General features: G+C 37.5%; 1 protein-coding gene across 1 annotated transcript in view; it reads right to left on the reverse strand.

Annotated features, from left to right (window-relative positions):
* Positions 1-2,337: 2,337 nt before the first annotated feature.
* The window catches only part of LOC136834652 (carbohydrate sulfotransferase 10-like), a 65,174-nt gene continuing 52,970 nt past the window's right edge, over positions 2,338-14,541 (reverse strand). Inside the window, exons 2-5 of the mRNA XM_067097235.1 lie at positions 4,134-4,237; positions 3,160-3,315; positions 2,942-3,050; positions 2,338-2,835 (exon numbers count right to left, since the gene is read on the reverse strand). Of these exons, the coding sequence (XP_066953336.1) occupies positions 2,503-2,835; positions 2,942-3,050; positions 3,160-3,315; positions 4,134-4,237 (702 nt within the window). The 3' untranslated portion in view covers positions 2,338-2,502. The remainder of the gene's footprint in view (positions 2,836-2,941; positions 3,051-3,159; positions 3,316-4,133; positions 4,238-14,541) is intronic.

Consider the following 14,541-nt stretch of genomic DNA (forward strand, 5'->3'; position numbering starts at 1 on the left):
TTTTAGTGCCTTTGCGATCCACTTTTAGCGCTTTACTGTCAAATCGAGTTGGCAACACTGCATGGATAAAGCATTATTCCCCTCTCCCATTCTTATTGCATACCTATGTTCCCTCGGTCATTGATCAGCAGATCTTCCTGATTCCCCTGTGTAAACATTTTACAATCTGCACAAGGGACGTAGTACACTGCTTTATTGTTTTCATCCACAGCATTGCGATAATTGCTCAGACTTTTACCTATTGCACAGGGATAGCTGTAAACAGCATGAACATCTGCCCTTCTTAAGTCAAACGCCAATCTATCAATACTTTTGCAATATGGCGAGGTAGCGTCAGGTTTTCAATAAATTTCACTTTTTACAGAAAAGGAGTAAAAAGTTTTACCTGCTTTGAGACGCCCTTCGTCAATAAACCAGTCAGGTACCCCAGCTTCTTAAAACATGAAGAAATGGAAATTACCTCTTCTTCCACAAAACACGGGCTGCATATTCGGTATGCACGTCAAAAGAGGGACGTTAAAACCGACAATTTAATGCTTTCTTTATGATAAGAAAAATATAGCAATACATATTAGAGTGTGCTGGTTTTCTGAAGACCTTGAAAAGTACCCGACCATAATGCCGTACAAGATGAATATCTAATAATTACAATTTGTTATCTGATTCCCATTCAACTTGAAACTGTATAAAGGGACATGAAGGATTCAGCTGGTCAAAAAATCTGCTGAATTGTTCATCAGTTGATCTACAAATAGAAAAGATATCATTAACATACCTTATCCACGGGATCTTCACATCAGTGATAGCACAAAAAAGTTCTGTTTCAAAATATTCTATGAATATATTACTAAGAAGAAGGGACAGTGGGATCCCACTGAACAGCCAAAAGTTTGCTGATACAATTTCCTTTGTGGGCAAAAGTATTGTCACAAGTGCTCAATCTTATAAGGTCTTTAATTACATTGGATGGTAAAGGTGATACGTTTTCAAAAGGCAACCAACTTTCTACATGAAAAATTCCAGTGGAGCATCCATGTCAAACTTTGTGAATAAAGAGACAGCATCGTAGTTTTTAATCCTGTTCCGAAAGTCCATGTTATTCTTGTTTTGTTCTTCGGAAAATGATCTTTCTGAACAAGGTTAAAGACTTCTCTTTTGAAAACGGGAAAATTATAAGCTACGATGTTGTCTCTTGATTCACAAAGGTTGGCAAAGATGTTACACTGGAATTTTTAAGTAGAAAGTTGGTTGCCTATGAAAATGTATAACCTTTACTATCCACGTATATAAAGACCTTATAAGATCTTGCGGTAAAACTGTACTTTAGTTGCGCTGCCTGATTCCCGCCAGCCGCCGACCACGACAGGTTACGGGCTTTTTGGGGGTGGTCCAGGGGGGACGAAGCCCCCCAGCCAAGTCGGGGCACATGGCCCTAAGTGAGGTTAGGTAGGTAAGATCTGGTTAGGTCGGGACCTAGCATTATAGGAAAGGTTATGTCTATTTATGTATGAGGAACCTGTCCCGGTCGACGACTGGCGGGAATCAGGCCGTGCAACTAAAGCAAGTTTTACCGACCGTGCACTAGATATGCAATCAGAAGGAGAGATGGGAATAATGCTTTATCCGTGCACATGTCATCAAGTAACCATAGGGATGACTGAAAAGAGAATAAAGTATTATTTAAAACAAATAATACGCAAATAGGGAAAGCAGTTGAAGTTGTACTCATTGGGGCAGCACAAAATTTGAACTTAAATGACGGTACTACAATCTGACAGTTTGTTATCCTATTACGTAATTGAAGCAGCCAACCTTGACAAGATTGTCAGGTCGTTGAATATTTAACAAGTGTTGTTTTTCGAGTGGCGGTTTGGTAATGGCCGAAGATGGCTGTTTAATTTTTTGTTCCTCTCTTAACATTAAATTTTGTAACTCTCCTTCTGCTGTTGTATAATGTTGTAATCACCTAAAGAGGAGACCAGTTGGTCTTTTAGTATATTTCCAAAATACGACTGAATTTTAATTTACTGTTGCTATTGTCCCCCATATCATATACCATAGTACGCTGTATTATAGCATACTACCCTGATATCTAAACACAAAAGTATCCTACTTATCTTCTGTTTCCTGTGTTTTTCATCCGAAGAATAAAAGAATTCATGATTTCGCTTTTATCTTCTATACATTTTTATCATTCACATTCACCCAGTGATTTATTATTTTTATTAAATCGTCGAAGTAGACAACACATTCTTCACAAGCTGAGAATTAAATGATATATTGTTATATAATAATAACATAATATTCGGGGAAATAAATACCAAAAACGCCTTATTCGTCATTCATTTTCTCCGCATTTTTATTACTGATTTGCAATCGATAAGTATGACTCCTTCAACTTCAATATTTCGCGCCTTTTTACAGACCTGAGTTCGAAAAGGACAGTAGGTTCGCGGTAACATCGCCCTTTGCTCTTAAGAGAGAAAATATTGAATGAACGTTTTATCTTGCATTGCCGGATGGGTTAGAAAAGGCTTCCTTGACGAACTGCGGCACATCGTAGCCGAAGAGGTAGAAATCCTCCCTGTAGATTAAAAAGATGGCCCTGATGACGCCTGGCGGGATGTCCCTGAAGTAATCCTCGAACGAGCGCCCCTTTCCCTTGACTGACTTATTCTTCCGCGTCGCCACGTCGATCTCCTTGATCCCGAGATGGCGGACGATGTATCTGAGGTCGTCATCCACAGTTTCGAGGTGCACGATGTAGTCGTAAGGTACCCCACAAGGCTTGCAGTTTCTGCTGTAGGGAATCCAGTGCCTGTCGAACCCTCTGTACTGGGAGAGACAGGGCGGTCAATGCTAAAGCACAAATCGGTAAAGAAAAGCGAGATTCAAAATGGGGTTCGTTTGTTTCAGAATGTACAGCCACGAAGCACCTTACCCTCTGGTAGAGCACGAATCGAAGAAACAGGGCGAATGGGATTGTAACCTCCTCGTTCACAGTAAAGTTTCTCCCCATCATCTTCAGCGGCGTTTCGAAGAACATTCTCCTGTGAGCGAAGAGAAGAATGAGGATTAGAAAAAGACGAATATTTTACCCAGTGATACTGAACATGAAATACGCTTTCAAAGAAGTATAAAAACAGGAGCGATCGTCACACTTGCCTGCTTTTGGTCACATTGACTGGTTTCCCATCACCGTACTTATCAGTGTATGCCGAAACAAGGCGAGAGAATGGATGCCTGACAGACATCACTCTCGTTGCTCCGGGCTTTGTGGACAGCTTTTCTAGAAAATTGTCCCCGAATACATCTCTGAAAAGAAACCGAGAGTCATTGCAATCACTCGAGCCACCTTCACCCCAGTTGTCTACAGGGACTACTCTGTGAAGAAACAGGACAAACCAGGAAAAGTTTTATGGCACAAGTTACTTCCATCTTTCTAGATGTTTTCTGTGGGAAATCATCAACAAGAACTGTCTTTAAAAAAGCTAGTGTAAAACGCAGCTTACTTTCACCTTTCCCAATAACAGTATCAAGACTGAATATTACTCGTAGTAGCATGAGTTTGGAATGGAGAAACAAATCCACGGTTATATATGTATGGGTACAGATATATTTAAAAATAAATCTATGCAGAGAGCTTTCGGGAATCTGCTCGATTCCCCTTTTCAAAAAACGGGAATCGAACAGATTCCTGAATGCTCGGTGTATAGATTTATTTTTAAAAAATATTTGTATCCATACCTAACTGGATTTGTTTCACCAATATTAATTCTGATATCAATGTAAGTTCAGATAAAATTCACCCGCATTTTTTTTCATTTAAAAAAGGGGGTGGAGGCTAAATTAAGAAAGATTTCAGGTTAATATCCTTTCATTCGCCTTCCATAAAATTGAATCATTTGATTTATTCACCAACTTAGAACTCTGATAGTCTCAGTGTTATGTTTCATTGAATTGTGAACCAGAATAAGTTCTAATTACAAACCTTCGGTCTTACATAGAATTTAGCTTGCAGACGCGAGCTAAATTCTATGTAAAGACCTTCAGTTTTGTATGTTAGGAAAATACAAATTACTTAATAATTTGCTCTATTTGGACTAGACTTCAGAGAGGAACCAGCCACGTACCTTGCCCTGATCCATTTGTTGAGATATTCTAGGTGAGGATTGCTGAAGGGTTTGTTGTAACCATTCATGATTAAGAAGTGGGTTTTCCACGTTGTTGCTCCGCCCTGAAAGAGAGCGAGGTGTTGAGATTAACTCTTGCAATGGACAGAGGTCTGGTGGGAGTGGCAATGAATGACGTCAGGAACTACATCGAGTCGACTGAGAGGCACTCTGCTCTGAGATATTGCCTAGACTGTTTTTGTTACATTACTTGTTCTATTTCATCATCCCCCGTAGGAGAAGGGGGAGGGGGTTTAGTGCCGTCAGTGTACCTCACGCTGTGCACTGCAGGCAGTACTTAAAGTTCAGCGTCCCTTCGGCCCCCTAGCTGCGACACCTTTCATTCCCTTTACTGTACCTCCGTACATATTATCTTTTTTCCATCTTACTTTCCTCCTTACCCTAACAATTGTTCCATAGTACATCTTCGAGGTTGTCTTCCTGTTACACCTTTCAAACCTTTTTACTCTCAATTTCCCTTCCAGCACTGAATGAGCTCATAAGTCCCAACACTTGGCCTTTGGCCTAAATCTTATACTCCAGTTCCTATTTTATCACTATATTTCTAACTCTCTCCCATTTTATTCAGTGTTTAGAGCGCTCCCCTATCATATCTCCAGGTCACTGGACTTCACTTAAAAAGATGAGACTAGTTTCCCTTTCACTCTCCTGTCTTCAACTTTCTCCTGTTTCTTCTTCAAGTCTTCAACTCTTTATTCTTCCATTGCCATGTTTCTAGCTGTCTCTCCCTCCATGATCATAATCCAATTCCCTCCTCTTGCACCGTCGTATCTTCAGTTCGATTATCTTTCATCATCATCATCATCATATCTCTTTCACTGTCATTCTCCAGATCTCTCCCCTTTCACAGTTCTTCATTGGAGGGGTGGGTAGAGCTCTCGGCTAGCACGCTGTTTGCCCAGCGTTCGACTCTCCGACCGGCCAATGAAGAATTAGAGGAATTTATTTCTGGTGATAGAAATTCATTTCTCGTTCTTAGCCACGTAAAACAAATCTAATCCTTCGGGCCAGCCCTCTCTAGGAGAGCTGTTAATCAGCTCCTCAGTGGTCTGGTTAAACTAAGATATACTTAACTTTTTTCTTCTCCCCCTTCATTATCTTGTCTCCAGATCTCTTATCTCCCATTATCATGTTTCCAGATATCTCATTTTTCATGACTATTTTTTCACTTATCCTATCGCATCGTGCCTCTGACTCCTTCCATTTTAATAATCACGTCTCCACTGTCATGTCTCCAGCTCAGTCGTTTCCAAATATTTTTTATTATAGCCATTGAGGTTAAAAATGAACTGATAGTTCATAGTTATTAACAGCGAAGCCAAGACACTAGAATTAATTTAAATGAGAATACATAGGTACAGTATATTTGTATGTATATATATGTATATATTATATATACACAGTATATATATATATATATATATATATATATATATATATATATATATATATATATATATATATATATATATATATATATATATAAAACAGGAAAAAAACGAGAGGCATCGTTCTTAGTTTTAAGGCATCTTCAGGAAGACTGATACATAGTGGCAGAAATTACATTATATATACTGGGGTGACAGTACAAACGAACATAAAGATGGCTGAAACAAAAATATTTTCTCGCCTAACTAAGAAAAAGAGATGTCATTTGTGATAGGGGCCAGTGCTCCATTACCATTTCATTTCCATGCCAGGAGCTCACACGTTTTCTATGCCTACACAGACTGCCGTCTTGAAAATCAATGCATTTTCCATATCTGGATATAAATGGATCCAGTTTGCACATTTCTAGACTGGCATTCATATTCCACCAAAAGTTTTCTTTTTTGTACAATTTGATTCAGTTATATTTCTTTAAATCATGTTATGTCATTAGAATAAACCAGTTTTTTAAACACTTACCCGTTGCTAAGTAACCAGTTGGTTCTTAGCCACGTTAAATTAGTCTAATGCTTCGGGCCAGCCCTAGGAGAGCTGTTAATTAGCTCGGTGGTCTGGTAAAACTAAGATATGCTTAACTTAAACACTTGGCCACTTGTTAGGATGATTGTTCTCAGTAACATGAACGAAAATTGCAGTCTCTTGTGCACACCTTACACATTTTTATGCTATTCTGTTCTCTTTCGCAGTGATTTTACAGTTTGGCCATTGTATAAAGCCACGAGACAATTTTTATCTCAATAAAAATGGAAAGGTCGCAGAGAAAGGGAACAGAAGCATAAAATACATAAAATATCAACAGGCGAACAGCAATTTTTTTTCATGGTACTGAAAACAGCCATGCTATCGACTGAACAGGTGCTATAAAGCTGGTTTATTTTTTGGCAAGAAGTCGAATTGAATTGGGTTGTATGAAATAAAGCTTTTGTGAGAATATATCAGAAATGAATGGTATAAACTTGAACCAGTTATTTCAATATAAAGAAATATGTAAAACGTACAGATTTTAAGGAAGGTAGTTTGTCAGAGCGTAATAGCAAAGTTTGAGCCCACCTGCGTAGATAAAACAAGATTTGTTGATGGAGCCTCGGCATCCCTCCTTTCTCAGTCACGTGAGGTCACTTTTCTAATATTCTTTCAGCAATCTGTTTTCTCGTTCGTGCTGTTGCCCTTGCATATACAATATTCTACCATTATGCATCAGTTCTTTGGAAGATGTCGTAAAAACTAGAGACGATGCTGGTTAGGATTTATGCCTTTTTTCAAGTTTTTCCTTTTGGAACATTAGCATAAACACAACATGTGATCCAGTGGTGTATGTAATATATATATATATATATATATATATATATATATATATATATATAAATACATACATACATACATACATACATATATATATATATATATATATATATATATATATATATATATATATATATATATATATATATATTTAGTTGTATTCCACATAGGAAAATGAAAGGTGTTTTTGTGAGAATATGGCCAACAGTTTCGTCCTCCAGTGGACCTCTTCTTGGAGCGTTTGTTAAGGAAAGAGAAAAATTGTACAATGTATGTTGCCAAGAAAGGCCTAAAATCTTCCTAAAATCTTAAACATATGAAATACCGTTACCAGAAACTAGCAGTTTGAACTCAAAACATTCATCAATAAAATAATACAGTAAAATAAGAATGGTAGTTGAACAAATGAAAAATACCAAAATATCAGAAGAGGTGATATGTCCATTTGAAACAGCATAACACTGAGTCCGTGTTAACAAACGCGTATTATATGATAGTTAATGGATAACATTATCCAATTTGTATTGACATCTCATGACATGTAAAATAAAAGGACCTAATTTATACAAACGAGGCGATAAATTAAAATATTTTCCTTCGCCGTGAACAATGCAAGCTGCCTCTATCAAATTTCTTTCAATAAAACCTGTGTTATGTAAATAACACGAAGTATCAGAGAGCCATGAATCAGAGAGGACCACTGGCGTTAATTTGGAAGTTTGTTCATAACTGGAAGCTACGTTAGGAAGTCCCCATTGCTTCAAGCAAGGTAACTTCTTTTCCGTGGAACCTCTTGAAAAACTTCTTTTCATTGGAGATTCCTCCTCACAGTATCTGAAGACTTGTGATGGAATGAAAGACAACAAGTAAAAAATGCGCCGAAGTTTCTTCGGCGCTATCGAGTTTTCTGTACAGCCGCTACATCGTACAATCAAGGTCACCGAAAATAGATCTATCTTTGGGTGGTCTCGGTATAGTGCTGTATGAGCCGCGGCCCATGAAGCTTTAACCACTGCCCGGCTAACTTTAACATTAAGTGAAATAAAAACTACGAAGGCTGGAGGGCTGCAATTTGGTATGTTTGATGATTGGAGGGTGGATGGCCAACATACCTATTTGCAGCCCTCTAGCCTCAGTAGTTTTTAAGATCTGAGGGCGGACAGAAAAAATGCGGACGAACAGACAAATTCGGCACATTAGTTTTCTTTACAGAAAAATAAAAATCAGGAAAATGCATATTACTGTGTATAGGAAACTGTGAATCATTTCTATGAAAAAGTAAATCTTTGAGTTAGTGATAAATTCAGTTGTTAGCTTTCATTTGAGAGTAGAGTTGAATAAATTCTCTATTACTCAAATAACTATTGAGGCATAATCATACCTTAGGAAAAACTGAAAAGTCTTAGTCTCAGTTTTTTAGCTTTCTGCAAAAGAAAACTATTGCGATGGCTTTGTCTGTCCACCCCCACTTTTTCTGTCCGCCCTCAGATCTTAAAAACTACTGAGGCTAGAGGGCTGCAAATTGGTATGTTGATCATCCACCCTCCAATCATCAAACATACCAAATTGCAGCCCTCTAGCCTCAGTAGTTTTTATTTTATTCAAGGTTAAATTTAGCCATGGTCGTGCGTCTGGCAACAATATAGGACATGTCGCCACCTGGCCGTGATTAAAGATCTCATGGGCCGCGGCTCAAACAGCATTATACACTGTACAGAAAACTCGATGGCGCCGAATAAACTTCGGCGCATTTTTTACTTGTTGATTGTTTCTAAAATTTGAAAGCAACGATGCTTTCCCTCAGTGGAAGTTTCTTCACCATAGAAAACGAAATAGCATAAAGGGAACATACACAATAATATACAAACTTTTTCCGTCGTTCATAAATAAAATATTAAATGCTTGAGTTCTTGATGTGAGCAGCATTGGATCACAGTTGATTTAAAGGTATTAGGTATGTTTGAAGAGCTATCTAGTATGCGTACTTACTTTCTCAGAAAATCTAGAAGAGCGCCCTTGTATGTAGAAGTTATATATATATATATATATATATATATATATATATATATATATATATATATATATATATATATTTATATATATATATATATATATATATATATATATATATATATATATATATATATATATATATATATATATATATATATATATATATATATATATATATATATATATATATATCTATATATGTATTTATATATATATATATGTATGTATATGTATATTTATATTTATATATATATACATATATAATATATATATATATATAATATATATTGTCAAGAATAAACATCCCTCCCTTCCTGTATATTTAATTCCGGCAATCAATTTTGAATTAATCTGTTATTCCTCTGCCTCTCGAATCGGGCGTCTCAGGGAAACCGCGCTTATTTGAACCAGTCAACAGCCATTAGTAGGCCTCCGTACCTCCTTAACCCCCCCCAACATTGCGCGATCCAGAAAACAATACCAGAACCCCTTTCCCTCCCATCACGCGATGGGGAGACGTAGGGAGCGGGAAGGGGTAAAAAGGGCATTTAGAGCTAGGGAACAGGTAGTCTTTTAATCTGTAGGCATATAATGATAAGTGTGCTTTTCCCATGCCCTCCTTGCTGGCCTTTTGACATGCTTGCAGGTACGGTTGGCCCTGCCAGACGCCCGAATACGCTCTGCTTTTGGAAAAGCAGGACAGAGACGTGCTTCTGACTTCATCTGCGGCGGACGTGCTGCGTTTTTCTCCAGCTCCGCTGGTTAGACTGACTTCAAAGGGACCTGGAATGGTTGTAGGCGCCAATAACAGTCATAAAAGGTTCATACGTTTGCAAGTAGTCAAGACCAGCCCTCTCCCCTTTTACTTAAACTTCTTAAAATTTCCATTTCTTTAAACTTTAACCTCTCCCTCCACAACGCAATCCTCCCTTGTTCGCCTACCTGTACCCCATGCCTTGCCTTGCCAGTTACGTACTTTGAATTCGAGTAAAGACCCCGTGATAACCATCAATTATCCCTCCACCAGTGCAATTTAAGGGCTATTTAAGTTAAGCTGTATCAGGGTTAATTTTATCTTTGTGTGAGTGCAATCACGTGTTCATGGTTAAAGCCCACGTGGCTCTGATTCTGCGGTTGTATATATGTGACTTCAATAGAATCATCTTCTAGGCTACATTATGTTTTGTATTTAAGAACGTGTATTGGGTGATCTGTCATAGGAAGATTTCCTTTCTCTGAGTTTGAGGAAGGCTAACTCAGAACGTCTCTTTCAGGAGGGACACGTGGCACGATCGCAATCCATGCTTCAGTACCCCGCCTGCCACCCAAATTCTGATAGTTCCTGGTCGCAGTCAGTTACCATTTCCGTTGTGGCCCAATGTTCATATGAATTATTCTTCCGTCCTGGAGCTCCATCATTTGTATTACCTGAGACTATTTCACGTAATCAGGGCAAGACTGAATGTGACTATTAACATTGAACTGAGTGTATTGCATATTGGCCCCATTTTAATCCACTTGCTTGTTGCCAAATCATTGCATTATTGTTCCCTGTGTCCTATTCTGAATCTGCCCCTTAGTGGTTATGTTGTGTCGTGTCTCACTGTTGATTTGCTAAGTTTCTGTAAATAAATCCCTGTAAATTGGTAAAAGAATTCTAAATTTCCATACGGCGACCTTCCCTATTCAAGTATAACTCCAGGAAATTCTGAGGTAAGTTTTCATATAACTTATTCCTTTGCTCATAAACTGGACTTTCTTGGTTTTGTGGCAGCATCAATTATAGTTTTGATTAAATTTCTCACCAAGGCGAGGTCCAGTTTATGACAATATATATATATATATATATATATATATATATATATATATATATATATATATATATATATATATATATATATATATATATATATATATATATATATATATATGTTACAGGAACAGATTCAACACTTTTTTTGAAAGTGTACGTAGCGTAATCTAGCGATCTTACTTCAGGAAAAAGACGTATAAAGATTCGACCCATGATAACACTTGCATCCTTTTTCTCCCCTCTCTCTCTCTCTCTCTCTCTCTCTCTCTCTCTCTCCGTGTATCGACTCTCTCTCTCATCATTTACCAAAGCTCACCCACCCTAACCTCACTCATTCTCTCCAAAGCAATTAAATGGACTATTTAAAGAAACACAATTGTTTCTACAAAAATAGGTTTATTATTCAAATAACCCAACAAGAAATTAATAAAACAAAACAAAGATTAAAATGCATAATAAATGAATTATCGAGTCAGATAACTAAACTCTAAACTGCAAAACACTTCTGATTAAAGAAGTCTCATTATGGCTAATAGCCTGAAAATATCCAAAATCACACATACTCCCCAAATCAATAACTAAAGTCATGTAAAAAAAAAAAAAAACAGTCTACCACATAAAGAGATTGACATTGCAAATGACTTGCATGTCCTTTTTCTCAAAACTCCCAAGTCCACATGTTATTCCAACCTGTCCACAGACATCTGTCGAAAGAATTAAACATGATAGAAAACTCCCAAAAATATATGAAATGCAAAACACAATAATGGAAAGTGTAAAATGCATAGCCAAGATATGGCAAACGTAACATGACAAAATAATAATATAAAAGAGGTATGAATATTCATATTAAATCTCCCACACCAGTTCAAAAGTTCATAATGATCAGAAAGTCATGGTAAAAATCACAAGTTCAATTTTCTCCCATAAAAACAGAGATTTGAAACTCTACCTTATCTGCCGATTTTCAAAGCCTGGAACGACTTCAAAACTATGACTGGACAATTGCAGTTCTGTCACGTTAATGAACGATCAAACTCACTTTTAGGGCAGATTTTGGCATAATCTAGATCAAAGTAACGCACGTACTCACGAATATACATAACACTCCGGAGATCATCTGACCGGCAATATTGCTGAGCTTCTCGCGTAGATAGCTGAGGAATCAAACTATTTGCTGAATACAAAGATTTTACATCGAGTCTCTCGCCCTAGTTCCATCTTGCTCCAAAAATTCTTTCATCACATCTTAAAGCATTGAAGCTATGAAATGCATATATGTGTCTTTTAAATAGAGCTCGGCCACCCCATAAGAGCGTCTCGCTCTCCTTAACGGCAAACTAAAACAAAAGCATATGTATAAAACATAACAGATAGTGCTATGCTCAATTAGCAATGTCTACTGCACTGCAGCTTTAAGGACTGCTCTCATGACGCACTTCCAAAGTCACTGGGGTTGTGTTCTTAGAGCCTTTACATGTAATCTTACAAACACGAATAAGCTTTACTACTCCCACAACAAGAATTATCAGTAAAATAGCTATTAAGACAATTAAAATTGTCGGCATAATATATTCCTGATACTGGAACATCACGGAATCGTCGATGTCTTCCAACGGTGGAACCGTCATTTGCACCTTGGTTGTAGGTACCGCCACTACCAAATGCTCGTTATGCGTATGACGCATAATTATCTTCTCGGAACTGTTGAATACAGCACGGCTAAGTACGAGAAAGTCCGCAGACAGGATTCTGCAGGATGAGTCGAACAGCTTGGATCCTCGAAGGACGAATGACGTCGACTTGTTGCTCTGGCACATCATTGTAACTGCATACTCCTTGCAAAACACGGCAGGAAGCGTTCTGGTGGACTCAATGTGGTAATCTCGCAGGAACTGTCTAAAGTCACATTCTGTCGGAGTCTGTCTATGAACTAATAATAACTCACAACCACCCACAGACACAACTCGCAACTGGAAAATACTACTGTCACACACACACTTCTCTCTAACTAAAGTACAACTTGTCTTATAATCAACTCCCGAACCTTGATATTGATCTCCCAAAATGAACATGGTCTCTAATCTATCCCATGTCACTACTGAGTCTCCCAAAAGCACTCGAAAAAGGTCTAATAACAAAAAAGTTTCATGTTACTGAACCAAACAAAACTACTAATGCAAAAGTCAAACACTCACAATGTGAACTAATTCCAAGTTTGTATCTGGAATATCCACAGTCAACTCACTACTAAGCACACAACAACTCTACGGAACTCACTCATAAAAAAAACTATCCAACAGAAAAAAAAAATACTCGAGAATCTTATCCAAACACTAAAAGGTATCATATCTCGTAAAAGACATGAAAGTTCTACTCCGGTTAGCAAATATTTCGCAACATCTGACTAATTCTCAACAAAATAGCAATTGACGTAATGGCAATCGCTCCCACGATCTTAACAACTACAATCACTCACAATACAGCTCCCTTCATTTTAAAAAAAAGAAACTGAAAAAAAATCCAAATACTCAAATACGATCTCCCAACCCGAAAAAAAATCAGACTTGTTCGGTCCGATATACTAAGTACCTCCCCCCCAAAAAAAAAATCCTAAACAACACACATATTGCGTCAGATGACAAAATACATCATAACACAATAACACAATAACACACTAACACACGGGTCAAATCTCGTATGAAATTAGCCCATGTCTCAACTCCTAAAATCATTCGAAAACAAATGATTAAGAACTTCAACATCTAAAATGAACAAGAGACAATAAAAATAAATAAATATCATATATATACAAACATCAACCCATTTATCCCTCTAACTATATACAAACGTTCCATTACATGACTATATACAAATGTTCCATTACATCCCAACTTTCTTTAACTTCGAAATATGGGTCAATTTCGTCACTCCAGTATTTACATCTTTAACTACAAATCTATTCCCTCTTTTGATCTCTACAATCTCAAAAGGTCCGTGGAACTTCGGACTTAATTTATAATTCAGATCATTCCGAACATTCACTTTAACAAACACTCTTATCACCCATCGAAAAAGCTACTCCCCTCGATTTCGCGTTACTTTTCTCTACCATTGCACGCGAACTAAGTTCAAGTTCTTTACTGATACGTGCAAATCTTTCTCTCGCTGTATTTATCAATGAAGTGACCGTAACATCACCCTGAACTCGCTCTGGTAACAAATCAAAAGGTCCTTTCAACTTGTACCCATACAAAGCTTCTGCTGGAGATATCTTAATTGTGTCATTCATCATATTATTGATACTATATCGCACTTCATCCAAAGATCTGTCCCAATGTGTATCGGAACCACCCACCGTCATGCGCAAAGCTTCGATTACTTTCCGATTCGCCCTCTCACATAACCCATTCGCTTCAGGTCTATACGGGATTATAGATACTTTCTTTATTCCCAGCAAATTAGCAAGACCGTCTAAAGTCTTATTAATAAACTCCCTACCATTGTCTGTGATCAGACATTCAGGAACACCATATCGACAAATTATCCCCATAAAGAACGCTATAGCAACTTCTCAGCTGATTTGTACTTCAGTGGGAAAATCTCGACAAAGCGAGTTAACTCATCAACAACTACTAATAAATGTCTATAACCATAAGCGGACTCTGAGAAGTTACCCAGAATATCCATATGCACTCTCTGAAACGGCCTATGTGGTATGGGATATGAACCCAAACGACACGACACTGTCGTCGCTGGCTTATTCGCATT

The sequence above is a fragment of the Macrobrachium rosenbergii genome, chromosome 54 (assembly GCF_040412425.1).
Source record: "Macrobrachium rosenbergii isolate ZJJX-2024 chromosome 54, ASM4041242v1, whole genome shotgun sequence".
Taxonomy (NCBI): Eukaryota; Metazoa; Arthropoda; class Malacostraca; order Decapoda; family Palaemonidae; genus Macrobrachium; species Macrobrachium rosenbergii.